Raw genomic sequence first — 17,967 nt, forward strand, 5'->3', positions numbered from 1 at the left:
TCCACTGTATTACAGACGGCAACCTTTTGAAAATCTTCCTTGATGCTGTTCCAACTGAAGTTGTCTATGCCGAATTGCAGGCTACGTCTCCTCTCAACTGTAACACAGGCAAAGCCAGACTGGTTTCACCCTGTTTGGAGTTTGACAGTGACAAATGGACCAGAATGTGGTCCAAAATAATTCAACCATTCCACTGGCATTTTTTGTTTTTCTGCTTTTGTAATGTTTGTCACAACCATGGAAAATCATACCACTACTTCAATGTAGTGTACCCCAGTATAAAGATGGGAAGATTGGAATGAGGTGTGAACTAAAATTGACTACAGATAGATATTGTCACTGCAGTTAAATTCTTATTTAGAACTATGTCAAGATTAAAAAGTGAGGGAAGCCTAGAGACTTAGTGATCCTTGCTTCTCCTAGAAGGAAACTGTGTGATCAAATGAATTTTATTAAATATGACAAATTCTCTTTAGTCGGTTTTAGTTCACACAATCTTCCCATTATTATAATGGGGTACACAATATACCCCAGTATCACTTTGGCAAATTGAGTTGATCTTTGGCAAAGAACCCACCCCTCCACCACACACACCCCCATTGAGGGCCCATTGGGCATTGATGAGTCAGCCTAACGAGGAGCAGGCCTAATGATGAAACATGCCACCTTTTGGTGGGTGAGGTCACTTGCTTCTAAAAGCAAATGTTCCTGTTAATTAGAAATGTCCTAGGTCTTTAATTGAATACCTGGAACTTTGATTTCGGGACAGTATGCCCTACTGTGATTATTGGAGATTTAATTACCCTAGAATGGTAAGCCCAGTGTTTAGTCACTCTATTTGCTCCCATCTTACACCATCCTGTGTACGCATGTACATGTCCATGCCCATGCAAAGGAACCCTGTTTAACAGCCACAAAGCCACAAACGTATAAGCTGAGCCTTGCAATGACCATGTTTGCTTTGGGGAAAAGAAACTTGTACTGTGGTGTGATAAAGAGAAATCCTAGATCCATCGGAAAGAGAATAAAGGATTGCCTTTTGTCACTCATTGAACCCATCTGCACAGTGCCTTGGGTGGTATCTGATGCCCCAAAGCCCACTCCGAAGGGGGATCCTCATAGCTAATTGGGGAGCACTGGCTGATCGCCGCCTCTGTGTGATGCACTGTCAGTGACCTATTAATGGCCTCTTAGCCAATTTGACCTGTCTGTCTGGGATGTGGTGAAGGCACTAAGGATTCCCTCATTTCTATGAGGCCACACCCTTGGCAGATAATACAAATTCCCTTAAGATCACCCCAGGGCATGTTTAAATCTGGTGCAAACCATATCAGAATATGGATACATAGGGGAATATGAAACCATGGTGCGAGTCCCAGAAGTGTCAGTTGGGGCTCACAAAGTGGGCCCATAGTGTCCCCGGCACTGTATAATAAAGTGTCTTCTGACTGGATAGGAGCCGCAAGCTTCTGCTTTAGGCAAATGTCGTGTGGGTTGTCATTTTGGCTCAACCACTACTGGGTTGATACTGTGCTATAAAACGGAGAGACCGTTTCTGCATAAAGAGTAAACTGCTGCCTGGAAGGAGGTTGAAGATATTTGTGTATTTCCCTGTTAACCCTTTAAGTTTAATATATGTCAAATCACGCTAATGTTTAACTCAGTTGTACAAAAAAAAAAAGGCAGACAATTAAGATTGTATTTTGATGTTTTAACTGTGTTTGATTGTGTATCATTATGTTTTTCAGCTCTTATTTACAGCCTATTACCCGCACCCTTGGCCAAGAGTGTTGATATTCAGGTAATTGCAACTTACATTTTGTAGTTTTTAAGGTGTTGTGAGTCTTGAAAACGTTCAGTCACTTTTAAGTGGAAAGTGAATCATAATGGCATCTTGTTTAGCACAGTTGCATGTACAGTACGCTATTACCTTCATAGCTTGAGACATACTTTCAAAATATCTGTATGTATAAATAAAAAATCCTCATTTGGAGAACTCCAATGTGCAATGCAAAGTGTAGGAAACAAAACGTACTTTTCCACTACATTCCTAGAGCATTTTTCAGTGCCGACACTGATATTGTTGTATATCAACGAAGTTAACATCTTGTGCCTGTGTTCTTTGGTTCAACACCAGAGACGTTTGAGATCATAACCACAACGGGAAAGGCTGAAAATTAAGACTTTAGCATGATGTAAGGTTGCGCTTCTCTTGAGGAAGCTTCCTTCTTGTTGACCCAGATGTCTGTCATCGATTCTTTATTTCTACTGTTCATACTCATTTGGGGAGTGATCATGATCAGGGTCCTTCTGAAAATGAATAATCCCCTTGCTGGATCCAGCACGCTGTGATTATATTCTGACAAAGCTGAAAACTTTAGAAGCAGAGTATATTTATTTTGCATGGGTTGCGTTGGGAGCCTTTAGTGCGAATGCTGCATCCCAACTCCAGTTTACTCCCACTTCTAGGTCATAGCAGTAGAAAACAAAGGTAGTTTCCCTCTGATGTGACGCAACAGGGAATTCTGAGCTGTATTTGCTGGATCTTGAGAGGCTGCCACTGTGGTATGGGCTGTTATCTCTGATGGAGCTTCGAGCAGTGTGTAGGAGGGAGGGAGGGAAGGCACAGATGGCAGGAGTTCAGATATAATTTTCATATATTTGGGTGAGAAGGGGTGGATTGAAGAGGGAGTTATATGGGTGGCGGAACTCCAGTTTTCCCAATTTAGATGGGAGAAGAGTAATTGCAGATGTTGGCGATGGTGGTTGACCTGAGGCCAGGTATGTGTGTATTATTTCTTGGGAGTAGAGAGTTGGCGCAGAGGTGATTTTAATCAATTTTATTAACATTTTGGAAAGTTAAATGGCCTCTTACCGTTTATAATGGCACTCATTAAGCTGTATCTGCCAGTGTTCAGGGTGGTATCCACAATTTAATGAAAACTAGAGTCTTTGTGATTGACAAAGTGACTGTTGTGCTTGACGAGTCACATCACTATTAATTTGGGTTTGTTTCCTGTTAGAAATGACAACATGTTAGGGAACTGTAAGAGAAGGCTAATATCTTTTATTGTGTAGCATGCACCAGAATTCTATTTAGTGCAGATATACATTTCTTCCTGCCTATTTCTCACCTTTTCAGTATCCTCCGACACCAGGCTGAATTTGGAAAATGTTTGATGGAGGTATCTCAGCGCAAGTCGATGGTGCCATTCATCCTAACCTTGAGCTTCACATCGTTTCTGTATATAACCGCTCTGCTAGTCAGCTTTTTTTTTTTTTTTAAACATCTGATTGCAACATAGAAGTGGAGCTTCACTCTCTGCATACTGAGATCTCAAACAAAATTCCAATCCTCCTCCTTAGGCTCCTCCAGTAACTCCCTTAAGTTGGAGTGAGCTCTTCCTACCATAAGAATTGCTGAGAGAAATAAATGAGAGCATTTTCTTTTTTTTTCTAGGAAGATCTCCTGTTGTCTGTAATGTTACAGGGGTGGGGGGCTGTGCTGCTTTTCTGTGTCAAAATCCATTTTCTCTGAGACTGTTCTAGTTAAGCTGCATCTGGATTTTATACCTGTACTATCTATGCCTCTGACAGCCTAAGCCCTTGTGTCAATAAAGCCCACTGAGAACCATGTGTTTGCTATGGTGCTGTGTTTCAGTAACTTGGGTGACCATCTCCAGACCCAAGAGCTCTACTTGTTGATCTTTTGATAGTGATAACACTTGCAGCTCTTGTGGCACTGTTCTCGGAGCCACCCCTTTCAGTTGTGACTAAATGGCTGACCACAGTTCAAGATACACTGGTAGGAGAAGAAGGGGCACCTCCATTGAAGACGAGCCTCTGATTGAACATCTCCCTGGAGTGCAGAAATGTACCATTTTGGAGAAGCTTTTCAGGTTGAATTCTTAAGACCTGGAGATGCATTTGCTGGGCTTGCTTACATGAATGATGACTATAAAGAAGATGAGCTAATGCCCCTGTTGGAAACTTAAGTTACTGGTTGAGGGGGATGAGACCCTACTCAAGCAGAAACCACAGTCTCTGTCAGGGTGAAATACAAGAGCACCTCAAATTAACCTGTGCTTAATTCTCTGGTAGCTAGACACAAAGTAGTCAGGCTTAACTTCGAGACAATGTGTGAAGTATTTAATCATCACTTTAAACAGTAATGAAGTGAAAACACAACATAAGGAAAATCCCAGAGGAGTAGTTGTTAGGAGGAGTAGTTGTTAGGAGGAGTAGTTGTTAGGAGGAGTAGTTGTTAGGAGGAGTAGTTGTTAGGAGGAGTAGTTGTTAGGAGGAGTAGTTGTTAGGAGGAGTAGTTGTTGTTGGGAGGAGTTCTTGGTGAGAGTTGGAGTTGTCGCAGTCAATTTCTAGAGACTTGACTATACTGAATGAGTGAGAGACGCTGTTTATAGGCTATGGTGGGGTGAGTCATGGTTCTGTCCAACCTCTGTACAGCCACCTGCAGAGCGAGGGGTGGGGCATCATTTCACAAAGTTTTGTCTGTGCCTTTTGAGAAAGTCAGACATGCAGTGCTGCAGCTCCTCTGACCTTGCTGCTCGCACAATGGTGGGGATCATCGTGAGGATCGATTCCTGACCCAGGCAACGCCACCCACTGCTGCGGCTGACCCTCATCATCTGTGGTGACTTGCTTTGCTGGCTGCTGAGAGCTGCTTGCCGCATGTGGTGGTAATTATGGGATCATCTTTCTGCCTGCCGCACTACTCCATCTCACCCGTAGCTGACTCGAATGAGTCATTGAGGGAGGCTGAGGCCAGAGTTGCTGTGAACAGTCCGATGAAGGTGACCTCATGTTCTATGTCATGTGGCTGGCACCATGTTTCTGAGAGCCACGCAGCTACTCTGTAGGAGTTAAGATTGTGTAGTAGTGTGTGCCGAACTCTGCACCGCAGCGGTGGTGGTAGAGTGACTGGCTGCACAGGATCCTATGAGTGGGACCAGACCCCAGCCTACTGGGCTGCAGCGCCCCCAGACAAACTGGCTGACTTAGTCATAGTCATCAACACTAAGTGCCTGAGCAAACACTGCAGTGTTAAAAAATGTCCTAAGTAAACTCTTATGTGCAAAATACGTAATATTAAATTGCTTGTTTGTAGAGGGGTGAAACTCTCAGATTATAGCGGGCTGCACGCTGGATCCCGGTGTGGTCAGCCACTCAGCTATTGATTTTTATACTGCTCAGTGTCTGTATCTTTTTGAAGTAATACAGCCTGTGGCTGGGCTGCCTGTGACCTTGGCTCATTGCTTTATTTTGCTTGTGCAAAAGTGTCATTCATAGTTGTTGAAATGTCACTCATAATTACACTGAAACTATAAAAATGTCACACATAGCAAGCTGAAACTTTGGCAGCTATGTGCTTTCTAACTTGTCCATGTGCAGTTCACTACATACAACTGCAGCGCTGTTTAATTACACGAATTACACTGCTCAAAATCTGCATAATGTTTACGTCCTTGGTTCCCAACCTTTTGACTTCTGTGGACCCCCACTTTATCATGACTGGAACCCAGGGACCCCCACTGAATCATAATTGCAATCCAGGGACCCACTCCCTTGAGTCATTATTAATCCTAAAATCTTAATCTGTCAATATTATTTAATTTTCTAAGCAGTTGCGGACTCCCTCAGGTTTCGCAGACCCCTAGGGCTCCCCGAAACACAGGTTGAGAACCACTGGTTTAGGGTTTGCAGACATTTCACTGTGTGGCAAGCACCGACACACTCAACACTAGTGTTCGGCTTAAGTTGATTGCCACCTTTTTTTTTTTATTTAAACTAAAACATGCCCCCTCATTCCTTCCCACCCACCACCCCACTCCCATGTACCCCTTCTTTCCCTCCGACCTTGTCCACTTGTATCTCACTATCCACAACTGCAGTGCTGTTGACTGTAATACTAAATTCAGACCAGTTGAATTTGCCAATGTTTGTATCTCACTCGTATGCATCTAGTTATGTATGCTTGCTGGTTTATTATTTCAGAAGATATGTTTGTATTTAATCAAAGCGTGATTGTAAAGTTGGGAGCGGCAGTCTACCTGTGCGCTAAGATATAAAAGCAACCAACTCAGATATTTTAATTTTTCTTATGAATGTGTTTTCTTGTGCTTCTTTAACTTGGATTTCTGTGGAGAGTTCTGGGGGGATGGGTCTGATCTACAATACACCTAACAGAGAGACTACTGTTCCTCAGAATTAAAGCAGTGTGAATGTTTTTTGTTATGTACATATTTAGCTGCCGTATAATACTAAGTAGCTATATAATTCAGGTTTAAAAGGCTTCCTTTATTTTTAAAACTCTTATTGGATCTCCCTAAAAGTAGGTGGTATTTTCTAGAATGAAGCCTTTTGTGGACTAATGCACCCATGCATTGGATCGGTGTTGACCTCATGTGACAGTTTCAAATCCAGCGCATTCAGCCTTCTGGGATCGATAAATTGAGTACTGTTGGGTTTGGCAACTACGCATAGATTTATGTTATTGAAGATACCCATAATTAAACATTTAGATTACAAGTAAATAAATCTCTTATTGTTAGATAGTGTGAAAAAGCTTCAAAGAATCACCAAACTTATTATTTTCAGCCACAAGGAACAAAGGAGGCGGAAGCGTTTGTCAATGCATTCCTGAAGCGTAGTATGCCATCCTTGGCAGATGAAGCCATCCAAACAAAATTAAAACGCAAAGCATTGATCCTGGAGTACAGCCGCAAGAAAATCAAAAGGAAGAAAAAGGCAAAAGCCAAAAGTTTAACTGCAAAGCAGAGACGCACCATGAGGCTTTTTGAAATTAAACCAGAACAGCAGCGGTAAGTAATGTGTCCAGACCTGGTCCTGGCGTTTATGTACTGTTTTACTCTTCTGTTAGAGGCTATGGTTAGTGACAAAAGTAAAATACAGTTTGTTCATTTGTATAACAAGAAAACCTGTTGATTTACTGCAGATTTAAATCAGGTAAAATGGCTATGTCTGTGTCCAGCTCACTATATTTTTTGATTACTTGAACAGTTGTAAAGCATGTGTGGTTTGACCCACCCCACCCCAGCCAAGACAACTTAAGCCAAAAAACATTTAATCAAGATTGTGGATTCAGGGTTATATCATTACCAGAATTTTTGAGTTTTGCCATATTGAAATCTGGATTTTTTTGAAGATATTGTCATTCCTTTTCACTGTAAAATCTGGTGGGGGGGGACAGGAGGAGGAGGAGGAGGAACAGGAAGGGGAGGAGGAACAGGAAGGGGAGGAGGAACAGGAAGAGGAGGAGGGACAGGAAGAGGAGGAGGGACAGGAAGAGGAGGAGGGACAGGAAGAGGAGGAGGGACAGGAAGAGGAGGAGGGACAGGAAGAGGAGGAGGGACAGGAAGAGGAGGAGGGACAGGAAGAGGAACAGGATGAACAGGAGGAAGAGGAACAGGAGGAGGAGGAGGAAGAGGAGGAACAGGAGGAGGAGGAGGAAGAGGAGGAACAGGAGGAGGAGGAGGAACAGGAAGAGGAGGAGGAGGAACAGGAAGAGGAGGAGGAGGAGGAACAGGAAGAGGAGGAGGAACAGGAACAGGAACAGGAGGAGGAGGAACAGGAACAGGAGGAGGAGGAACAACATAACTAATGAAATTTGGTGGTTTTTAGGTTTTGTTTAATAACCATATTGTTTTTTTAGGTAATTGTGTTGATTTTTTTCGCAATATAAACAAATCAACAAAATTGCCTTAAAATGGTTCTCAGTACTTTTCCTATTCTAGCATGAAAATTGTCTGGAATGGAGCCTGGGGTCGCCTGCAGGGCTCAAACTCTGATCCAGTGATACTGCATCCTCTGCTGACTGCTGTGCCTTAAGCAACTATGGTGCCAGCACCCTTTGGTAGAATGCAATGTATGGAGAGCTGCTGAGATTTCACCTAAAGAATGAGCTCTGATAAAGCAATGTCTAAGCAAAACTAAAAGGGGAAATGAAAGAAGAGTTTTATTTTCTTCTAGCGTCAGTAAAGGATTTCTTGAGATCGGTTAGGAATGTCTCTGACTGAGGAATCAACAGTAGAACAACTTCTGATCACAAACCTTTCCAGTGGCGGTGTCTTCTGTCTGCACGGGTCAAAACTGTGAAACAGGTACAAATTAACAGCTTGGTTGTCCCGTACGCAGATTGAGTGCTCATGACAAGGGTAGAGCAGGCCTCACTCTAGAATGAGACATGTTTCAGCGGCAGTGAACTCCAAAGTGCATGGGCAGTGCAAGGGCCTCCATGGGGCACCCGGCAACCCGTCCCAACCAGCCTTTGCATGGTGGTGGATCCGCCATGCAGAAGCTAACTGACACTGGGGTTGTAATCCCCAGGACAGCACTGGCGGCAGATTAAGGCCACCAGCACCTGCCCTGGCGGATTAAGGCCACCGGCACCACTAGGCCATTGGCCGGCCGAAAAATGGTGGTGCCGGCAGTCCAACCATGGCGCTTTCACCACGGTCATAATGTGGAGGTCGCCAGTGGAAGTGTGGCAGTCTTAAGACCGCCACACCTTGTAATGAGGGCCTAAGTCTTTCACAAATAACTTCAGTCCCATTAGAAATATCAAGAACATTCCTTGAACATTATTGAAAATGTATACTCCAGGATCGAGAGAATAGAAAATCATGGTTATTTTGCTGCACTGACTCCGCCTTAGGATTCCAAAGGATTGAGGGTGTTAGCTATCTCCTTTTACAGTAAAAGAAATAGAAGAGGTTATACCAAGGACACTAAATGGTAAAGCTACTGGTCAAGATGGGATCCCTTCGGAAATCTATAAGAAATGTTTGAAATAACTTATCCCAATTATATCTTCTCATAAATCAAATGCTTGCTGTAGCAACTCCGCACCATTCATTTCTGGAAAGGAAAATTGTTAGGTTTATTTATTTATTTATTTATTTATTTTTAGCCAAGTAAAAAAGCAGATCATTTTTACTGACCAGTCGTGTTTTTGGATGCCAATTAGAGGATCGTGGCTAAGGTATTGGCAATGCAGATTGCTAGATTAGCTGGATAATTGATAATGAGCGATCAGAATGACTTTGTGTTTAGTAGATAATTACATACCAATACAAATATTCTGGTGGAAGAAATAGACTTCTTCCAAAACAAAACTGTACCTCCGGCTATTTTACTTCTAGACACAGAAAATTATTTTGACCTCATTAAGCTGGGATTCATGATTTGTAATTTTGGAACTGTGTGGATATATTACTCAACTTGTCAGGTAAATAGCCAAATTATATGGCATACAAGGGCCACTATGTTTAATGCAAGCCAGGCATTATTTATTATTATTACAAGAGTTGCAAAACAAGTATGTAATTTGTCCTCATTTAACTGTCCTATTTATTCATCCATTACCTGTCGCTATTCATTTAAATAGGAAAATACAGTCGCCCTTAAAGTCATTTCTGAAAATCAATTTATATGCAGTGATACCACACTTTTCTTCAGGGCAGACAAATATTTTAAGTACACCTGAACAAACCAAGACATTTTTATCAATTGGGGGCTAATGGATCAACCAACAAAAAACTGAATCTCTGTTATTTAATTACTCCAGCAAGTACTCCCAAAAGTGATAGAGAGCCATGCTAATAAACCTAAAAGGTATTTAGGAATTCAAGGTAACGAAGAGTATGAAGCACTTTATTGCTAAAATTATACATCATTGATTAAAAAAAGTGAATGCTCTGCCACGTAGATGACATTTGCTTCCATTAACCATAATGGGGTGGGTTGCTTTGCTTATTTAAATAAATTAAAATAAAAAGTCAGTATGTCAATACTGCTACTGTTCATATTAATATTTGCAGTCTTCCGATTCTCTTGAATTCAAGTTTTTTTGTGTGTGCAAACTCCCCTGTAAGCACATTCATTTGGAACAGTAAAAACACAAATTGGCTTTAGATTATCTTTTTTTTCCCCTACCTAAGGTTTATTATCTTGTAACTATCACCAGTTTATTATTATTATTGTTTTTACTGTGTGTGGATCTAAATTTAACAGTCTCATAACTACGAGAAATTATTAACCTTTTCAATGCGGGCGTCGGCCAACCAACGCCCACACTACCTTCCTGGTGCGGGTCACGACCTGGGTCTCCCGTGTCTCCCCCCCCCCCAAGGGGTTACATTATTTTTATTTATTTTTTTCAAAAAAAATAAATAAATAAAAATAAATGGACAGGGGGTCGCCCGTGGGCAGGGTGACCCTCTGTTGGGGCAATATTCCCCCAAGGAAACCATACAACAACTAAAAAAAAATGTGGATATATCTATGTACATGGATATATCTATAGATAGATAGATAGATAGATATAGATACATCTATAGATACATCTATATATATATATATATATATATATATATATATATATATCTCTATCACTTTTGTCAATATGTGTGTGGTTTCCCTGGGGGCTGCGATCGGCCCCCAGGAAAACCAGACCCACATATAAAAGTGATATATATATATATAGATTTGCCACCAGTTGTCTTGCAGTTGCAGCTTGCGTCTTCAAAGCAATGCACATACTTCAACTGACGCTTTTCAGCTGTAGCTTTTAGGCAGAAATAAAAAAGTCAAGTAAGTATTGTGATTATGTTTCTGCTACAAAAGGGTCAGACTTGTCTAGTGGCAGTTTTAGTGGCATAAAGAAGCGCAGAAGGTTTATATGCCTACTGCAAAGAGCAAATCTGTATTTTATGTAAATAGCTGAGTACATTAGTAAAGTCAGCCATTACCTGCGCTATAATACAAATGAAATGTATGTGCGGGGTGGAGGGCGGCTATGGAGAGATGAAGGGCACTTTTGCTGGGTGGTAATGAGGGAATCCGAGGAGGAGGGAGTGGGAGCACCAATAATGATTGTTGGACTGGGCGCAGGAGGTGCTAGAGACTGTGACGAATGGTATGTGACAAGGTGTTTTTTGAGTGTCTTGAAAGAACGTGCTGATTGAGGGAAGCAGCGCAGGTAAGGTGGCCTCTACTGTTTCACGTATCTCACACACACCATCGATTTTGTGACCGTCTACGTAGGCTAGTGTTTTAGAGCAACAGTTTAGCCAATAGCAGAGATGGCATCTTGATGGATGACTGCTGCCGTCACTCGGGTTATAGAGGACAGCTCTGACATAGGATCAGATACTGAGACAGCATCTGAGGGATAGGACAATGGCGCAGACTCTGGGAGTGATTTTTCAGTCTGAGGAGTCCCATTCGATAACTCCTCTTCCAGTACATTATGCGGGAGGTGATGAGGACAGTCCTGCTGTCCTTTCGCAAGCAGTCTGTGCAACTGGGTAATAGTGGGTTAGCCCAACCCAGAGAGCAGGTAGAGAGAGAGCAGAGAGAGAAACAAAAAAAAAAAAAAAAGCAAGCAAAAGAGAGAACGCTCTCTTGGGAGCTCTCCAATTTAGTTCAGCCCCAAATTCCACCGCCCAAATCGTATTGTGGAGACATCAAAATTATCTATCGCAAAACAAACTGGTTTTGTAAGGCAGGCACCTGTGTTTTTGGTCCTGGGTTCGGCGGCCATATAGAGAAACACTCTAAACCCAAACATTTATGGAAACTAGACATTCGGGGGAGTCCACAGAGGTGTGACTTGTGTGGATTCCCCAAAGTTTTCTCACCCAGAATACCCTGCAAAGCTGAAATGTTGAATAACAACTCTATTTTTCTCGCATTTCTGTCACATAAACTACAGGAATATGCTGGGATCCACAAAATTCCTACCACCCAGTGATTCCTCACCTATCCTGATAATAACACTACCCCACTTAAGTGCCTACACCTAGTGCCTGCGTCGGGAATGGATCACCCCAGGGTCAACAGCTGCCTCATGTAAGGACCAACATTGACCGTTGTGTGATCTATTCCTGTCGCGGGCACCAGGCCTACCCACACAAGTGAGGTACCATTTTTATCGGGAGTCTTGGGGGAACGCTGGGTGGAAGGAAATTTGTGCCTCCTCTCAGATTCCAGTACTTTCTGTCACCAAAATGAGAGGAAAAAGTTTTTCTTTGGCCAAATTTTGATGTTTGCAAAGGATTCTGGGTAACAGAACCTGGTCAGAGCCCCACAAGTCACCCCATCTTGGATTCCCATGGGTTTCTAGTTTTCTAAAATGCGCTGGTTTGCTAGGTTTCCCCAGGTGCTGGCTGAGCTAGAGGCCAAAATCTACAGGTAGGCACTTTGCAAAAAACAGCTCTGTTTTCTGTCAAAAAATGGGATGTGTCCATGTTGTGTTTTGGGGCATTTCCTGTCGTGGGCGCTAGGCTTACCCACACAAGTGAGGTATCATTTTTATCGGGAGACTTGGGGGAACGCTGGGTGGAAGGAAATTTGTGGCTCCTCTCAGATTCCAGAACTTTCTGTCACCGAAATGTGAGGAAAACGTGTTTTTTTAGCCACATTTTGAGGTTTGCAAAGGATTCTTGTTAACAGAACCTGGTAGGAGCCCCTCAAGCCACCCCATCTTGGATTCCCCTAGGTCTCTAGTTTTCAAAAATGTACAGGTTTGGTAGGTTTCCCTATGAGCCGGCTGAGCTAGAGGCCAAAATCCACAGGTAGGCACTTTGCAAAAAACAGCTCTGTTTTCTGTCAAAAAATGGGATGTGTCCACGTTGTGTTTTGGGGCATTTCCTGTCGCGGGCGCTAGGCCTACCCACACAAGTGAGGTATCATTTTTATCGGGAGACTTGGGGGAACATAGAATAGCAAAACAAGTGTTATTGCCCCTTATCTTTCTCTACATTTTTTCCTTCCAAATATAAGAGTGTGTGTAAAAAAGACGTCTATTTGAGAAATGCCCTGCAATTCACATGCTAGTATGGGCACCCAGGAATTCAGAGATGTGCAAATAACCACTGCTTCTCAAAACCTTATCTTGAGCCCATTTTGGAAATGCAAAGGTTTTCTTGATACCTATTTTTCACTCTTCATATTTCAGCAAATGAATTGCAGTATACCCAGTATAGAATGAAAACCAACTGCAGGATGCAGCTCATTTATTGGCTCTGGGTACCTAGGGTTCTTGATGAATCTACAAGCCCTTTATATCCCCGCAACCAGAAGAGTCCAGCAGACATAACGGTATATTGCTTTAAAAAATCTGACATCGCAGGAAAAAGTTACAGAGTAAAACATAAAGAAAAATGGCTGTTGTTTTCAGCTCAATTTCAATATTCTTTTTATTTCAGCTGTTATTGTCTGTAGGAAAACCTTGTAGGATCTACACAAATGACCCCTTGCTGAATTCTGAATTTTGGCTAGTTTTCAGAACTGTTTAGCATTCCGGGATCCAGCATTGGTTTCACACCCATTCCTGTCACTAACTGGAAGGAGGCTGAAAGCACCAAAAATAGTAAAAATGGGGTATGTCCCAGTAACATGCCAAATTTGTGTTGAAAAATGTGGTTTTCTGATTCAAGTCTGCCCGTTCCTGAAAGGTGGGAAGATGGTGATTTTAGCACCAGAAACCCTTTGTTGATGCCATTTTCAGGGAAAAAAACACAAGCCTTCTTCGGCAGCCCTTTTTTCCCATTTGTTTGGAAAAAACGAAATTTTCACTGTATTTTGGCTAATTTGTTGGTCTCCTCCCGGGGAAACCACACACTCTGGGGTACCATTAGAATCCCTAGGATGTTGAGGAAAAAAAGAACGCAAATTTGGCATGGATAGCTTATGTGGACAAAAAGGTATGAAGGCCTAAGCGCGAACTACCCCAAATAGCCAAAAAAGGGCTCAGCACTGGGGGGGGAAACGGCCCTGCAGCTAAAGGGGTTAATTAGGATTGTGCAGGAACACATAATCCTAGACATCCATTGGATGCTAAAAACTCCCAAATACCTAAAACTAGTTGGGTGCAAGTCACTTTTGATGCATTATTTTTTTTAAAGGAAATAGCAATTATGTAGGTATTTTAAAAATCCATTCATTTACACCTGTTCCATGCTAATAGATTGCTCTCATTGTTTTGACCTCCTTAGTACTAGGAAGATGGCAAGACAATGTGAAGTGAGCTTGAAACGACACGAGCAGAGGTAAATAAGTTCTCAGCTATTTATTAAATAATGTTCATAACAAACTAACGTTGTAGTACAAATGAACATTGTATTCACCCCAGCGCATAGCAGTTGGCCCTCCGATGTCAGGACTCCCCGACCCTGCCGCCACGACCGTTGCCCTCCAATCTCCGGTGTTTCTCGTTCGTATTTCAGAACGAGGAACACCGAGAAACAACAACACGGGCGCGCGTCAGCGTCTCCGCTGCGCGCGTGGCACTTTAAACAGCTGATTCAGCTGACCGCGGCACGCGCAGCGGAGAACGCAGCAAACATTACTGTGCTTAAGCACTACAATTAGTTTTTTCTTTTAACAACAAAAAAAACAAAAACAACAAAATAAAGAAACAAACTTACAAAAATACCCCTACAGAAAACAACCAAAAGTTTGATATCTATGCATGCTATGTATTACAACATTTGACTAAAAACAAATTCAACTTAAACAAATTCACCTCAACTATACCTTATAGGTAACCTGCGAATTCTATCACTTTTTCTGATAGGAACAAGCTCCATGGATGGACTTCCCCTGTTTGAACTGAAGTCCTTTGCTGCTCCGGATTTTTGTACATTTAAGCATTCCCTCTCTTTCAAATAATGATCACCTTTATCTTGAGAAGGCAACAAAACCCCCTTTGGCTCTACTTTTACCACTTTGCCCATGTTCCACCAGTTACGTCCATCAACCCGCACAGCATTACCACATACCTTGTCAATCTGCAATGGTTCAGAAAACTTAGAGTCACCTTTTTTAACAAAAAACGGCAATTTAACCCGTACCCAATCACCAACAGTGAACTGGACATCCTTCACACCCTTTTTCTTATCATAATACATTTTCTGTCTTTGTTGAGCATTTTCCACATTTGAACGAATTTTAGAATGTATGTGTTCCTTACATGTAATATTTTTGACGAACTTAGCCAACCAAGCTGGCCTAAAAAGAGTAGCAGGCTTTCTCCCTTTAAGTGCCTCAAACGGAGATACTCCTGTGGTGGTGTGAGGTGTTGTTCGGTAAAACCAAATCATACTCTTTACTGCGGCATCAACTACCCATCCATTAGCTAATGCCCACTGAATACATTCACCAATCACCCTATTAAATCGTTCAACCAAACCATTAGTTTGCGGTTGATAGAAAGAACTTTTCAAATGTTTGATGGCACACTCATTCAAAAAACTATCAAATTCACTGGATACAAACTGAACCCCGTTGTCCGACACAAGTTCCTTAGGAAACCCTTCCTCTAAGAATACATCCTTCAAAAACGTTACAACTGACGTGGAATCTGCGTGACTCACAAACTTCACATGCGGCCACTTTGAAAAGTAATCAATAACAACATACGCGTACCGTAACTTTGAAGGAAGAGAATTAAACGGTCCCAGCAGATCGATTCCTAATTTCTCCCAGGGACCTGTCGGACAATCTATTGGCTTAAGCGGAGGATTTGACGTTTTGAGAGTCTTGTCACTAGATGTACAAATAAAACACGATTTGACTAATGTATTAATGTCTCTGTCCATTTGCGGCCACCAGTAGTATTCTCTCACCCTTTTTTTTGTAAAAGTAGCACCCAAATGACCGTCATGTGCTTTATGCATAATCTTAGACCTTAAAACATCAGGAGGAACAATCTTGTCATTTCTCAACAATATCCCATCTTCAATAGAAAGTTCTTCAGACACTTTTGAAAATGGTTGTTCACTCTGATTCAAATTTTTTTCATGTGGCCACCCTTCCTCAATGTAAGTCAAAATTCTAGAGAGAACATGATCATTTGCAGCTGCTTCTTTCCATTGTGTTTCAGTGAACGACCCAGTACGTTCTAACTCGACGACAGCAATGAAACAGTTTTCATCTTGACAGTCCAATTCCTCTCCACAGTCTTCAGAACACGGATACCTGGAGAGATAATCAGCTCTCACGTTCTTTCCCCCAGAAATGTGTACCACAGAAAAATCAAATTGTAACAACCTGGCAGCAAATCTTGCAATTCTTGGTGTGCTGCTTTTAACATTGGTACCATTTAGAATAGAAACTAATGGTTTATGATCTGTCTGAAGAAAAAAATGTCTTCCCCATAAATACGATTTAAATTTCTCTATGCCCCACCAACATGCCAATAACTCTTTTTCAATTACAGAATAATGTTCTTCATTAGGTCTGAGTACTCTTGACACAAATCCAATGGTATGTTCCTGTTTCTCATTCATTTGTGTCAAAATAGCACCCAAACCGAATTTACTGGCATCCACTGTCAAATAACATTTCAAATTGTGATCATAAGATTGTAAAACTTTAGCACTACACAGCTTCTGCTTAATCATGTCAAAAGCTTCCATACACTCATCATTCCACACAAACTCTGAATTAGTTTTGAGTAAATTAGAAATGGGTCTGACCAGCGTTGCAAAATTCTCAATAAACCTGGAATAGAACTCGCAAAGTCCCAAAAACGATTTGACCCCACCTTTGTCCTGAGGAGCTGGTGCACTTACAATCGCATCCACCAGACCTGGTCTAGGATACACACCTTCTGCTGTGATGACATGACCAAGATACTCTACTGACGTTTGTAAAAACTGACATTTTTCTCTTTTCAAGACCACCCCAGCACCATCAAACTTACTTAAGACTTTTTTCAAAATTGCATCATGTTCCTCTCAGTCACATGCATGTATCAACACATCATCTTGGAAAATACACACTTTGTCTATTCCTTTGAGGAGGGTAGACATAATCCTCTGAAATACAGACGCCGCTGACGCCAACCCAAACGGCATTCGACAATATTGATATGTTCCCCACGGGGAAACAAAGGCCGTGAAGTGCCGAGAATCTTGAGTCAATTCAACTTGGTGATAGGCGGTAGCCAAATCAAGTTTAGAAAATAATTTCGCTCCCTTAATACAGGAGAGCATCTCGCCAATCTTAGGCAAGGGATGAGAGTCTACCCAGATCTTTGTTGAGTGCTCTCAAATCCACACATACTCTCAAGTCCCCATTTTTTTTCTTTGCGACAACTAATGGAGATAACCATAAGGAAGAATCAACGGGTTCAATAATTCCTTTTTTTTGTAAACTTCCTAATTCTTTTTCCAACTCATCTCTGACACTAAATGGCACACCTCTCAACTTATGTTTAATAGGAATGGCTCTATCCTTCACCTTAATCTTGTGTGTAAAACCTTTTATCTTCCCTAGCTCACCTGAGAAAACCCTCGGAAACTCATTCAACAAATCCTCAATATCCGAGGAATCTCTAATAGCTGACACCTGTTCACACGTGCCTGGGCGCAAAACCATTCCAAACAGCCCTTGGTGAAACCAACCTAAAATGTTCAGTCCTTTCACTGCTACGTAAACCTTCCCAATAATGCGTCGACCCTTGAAAACCATGATGTCTTCAAAGAACCCTACTAAATCAATCCTTCTTCCCTCATAAGAAATAGGAGCCCTATCTGGTGGATTCAACCTTCGTGTGCCCCAGTTTTGTACAAATAGCTCCTGAGTGATCATAGTGATTCTAGCACCAGAGTCAGCCAGTAACTTCAAATTCTTGTCTCCAACTTGAACAAAAACATATGGATCAATACAGTGCTCAGGATTACCAGATACAATGTCCTGGTCTCCAACCCCCAGAATCATATCTTGGATCTCAGTCATCAATTCATCCATCCTGTCATCATTATCATCACTGACCGCATTAACCTTAGTGAAACAATTTTTGTTACTTTGACAAACCCTTGCAAAATGACCAATTTTGCCACATGATCTGCATTGAACATTCTTTGCTGGACATGCTTTTCCTCCTTTTACGTGTAAAGTGTAGCCACATCTAAAACAAAT

The 17,967-nt window shown here is 41.8% G+C and overlaps 1 protein-coding gene across 9 annotated transcripts in view; it reads left to right on the forward strand.

Moving 5' to 3' along the window:
- The window catches only part of POP4 (POP4 homolog, ribonuclease P/MRP subunit), a 147,377-nt gene that overhangs the window by 75,481 nt on the left and 53,929 nt on the right, over nt 1-17,967 (forward strand). For all 9 annotated transcript variants that reach the window (XM_069216727.1, XM_069216735.1, XM_069216731.1 and 6 more), the window contains 2 exons: nt 1,749-1,801; nt 6,616-6,839. In XM_069216727.1, the coding sequence (XP_069072828.1) occupies nt 1,749-1,801; nt 6,616-6,839 (277 nt within the window). The remainder of the gene's footprint in view (nt 1-1,748; nt 1,802-6,615; nt 6,840-17,967) is intronic.

Source organism: Pleurodeles waltl, chromosome 12 (assembly GCF_031143425.1).
Source record: "Pleurodeles waltl isolate 20211129_DDA chromosome 12, aPleWal1.hap1.20221129, whole genome shotgun sequence".
Lineage (NCBI taxonomy): Eukaryota > Metazoa > Chordata > Amphibia > Caudata > Salamandridae > Pleurodeles > Pleurodeles waltl.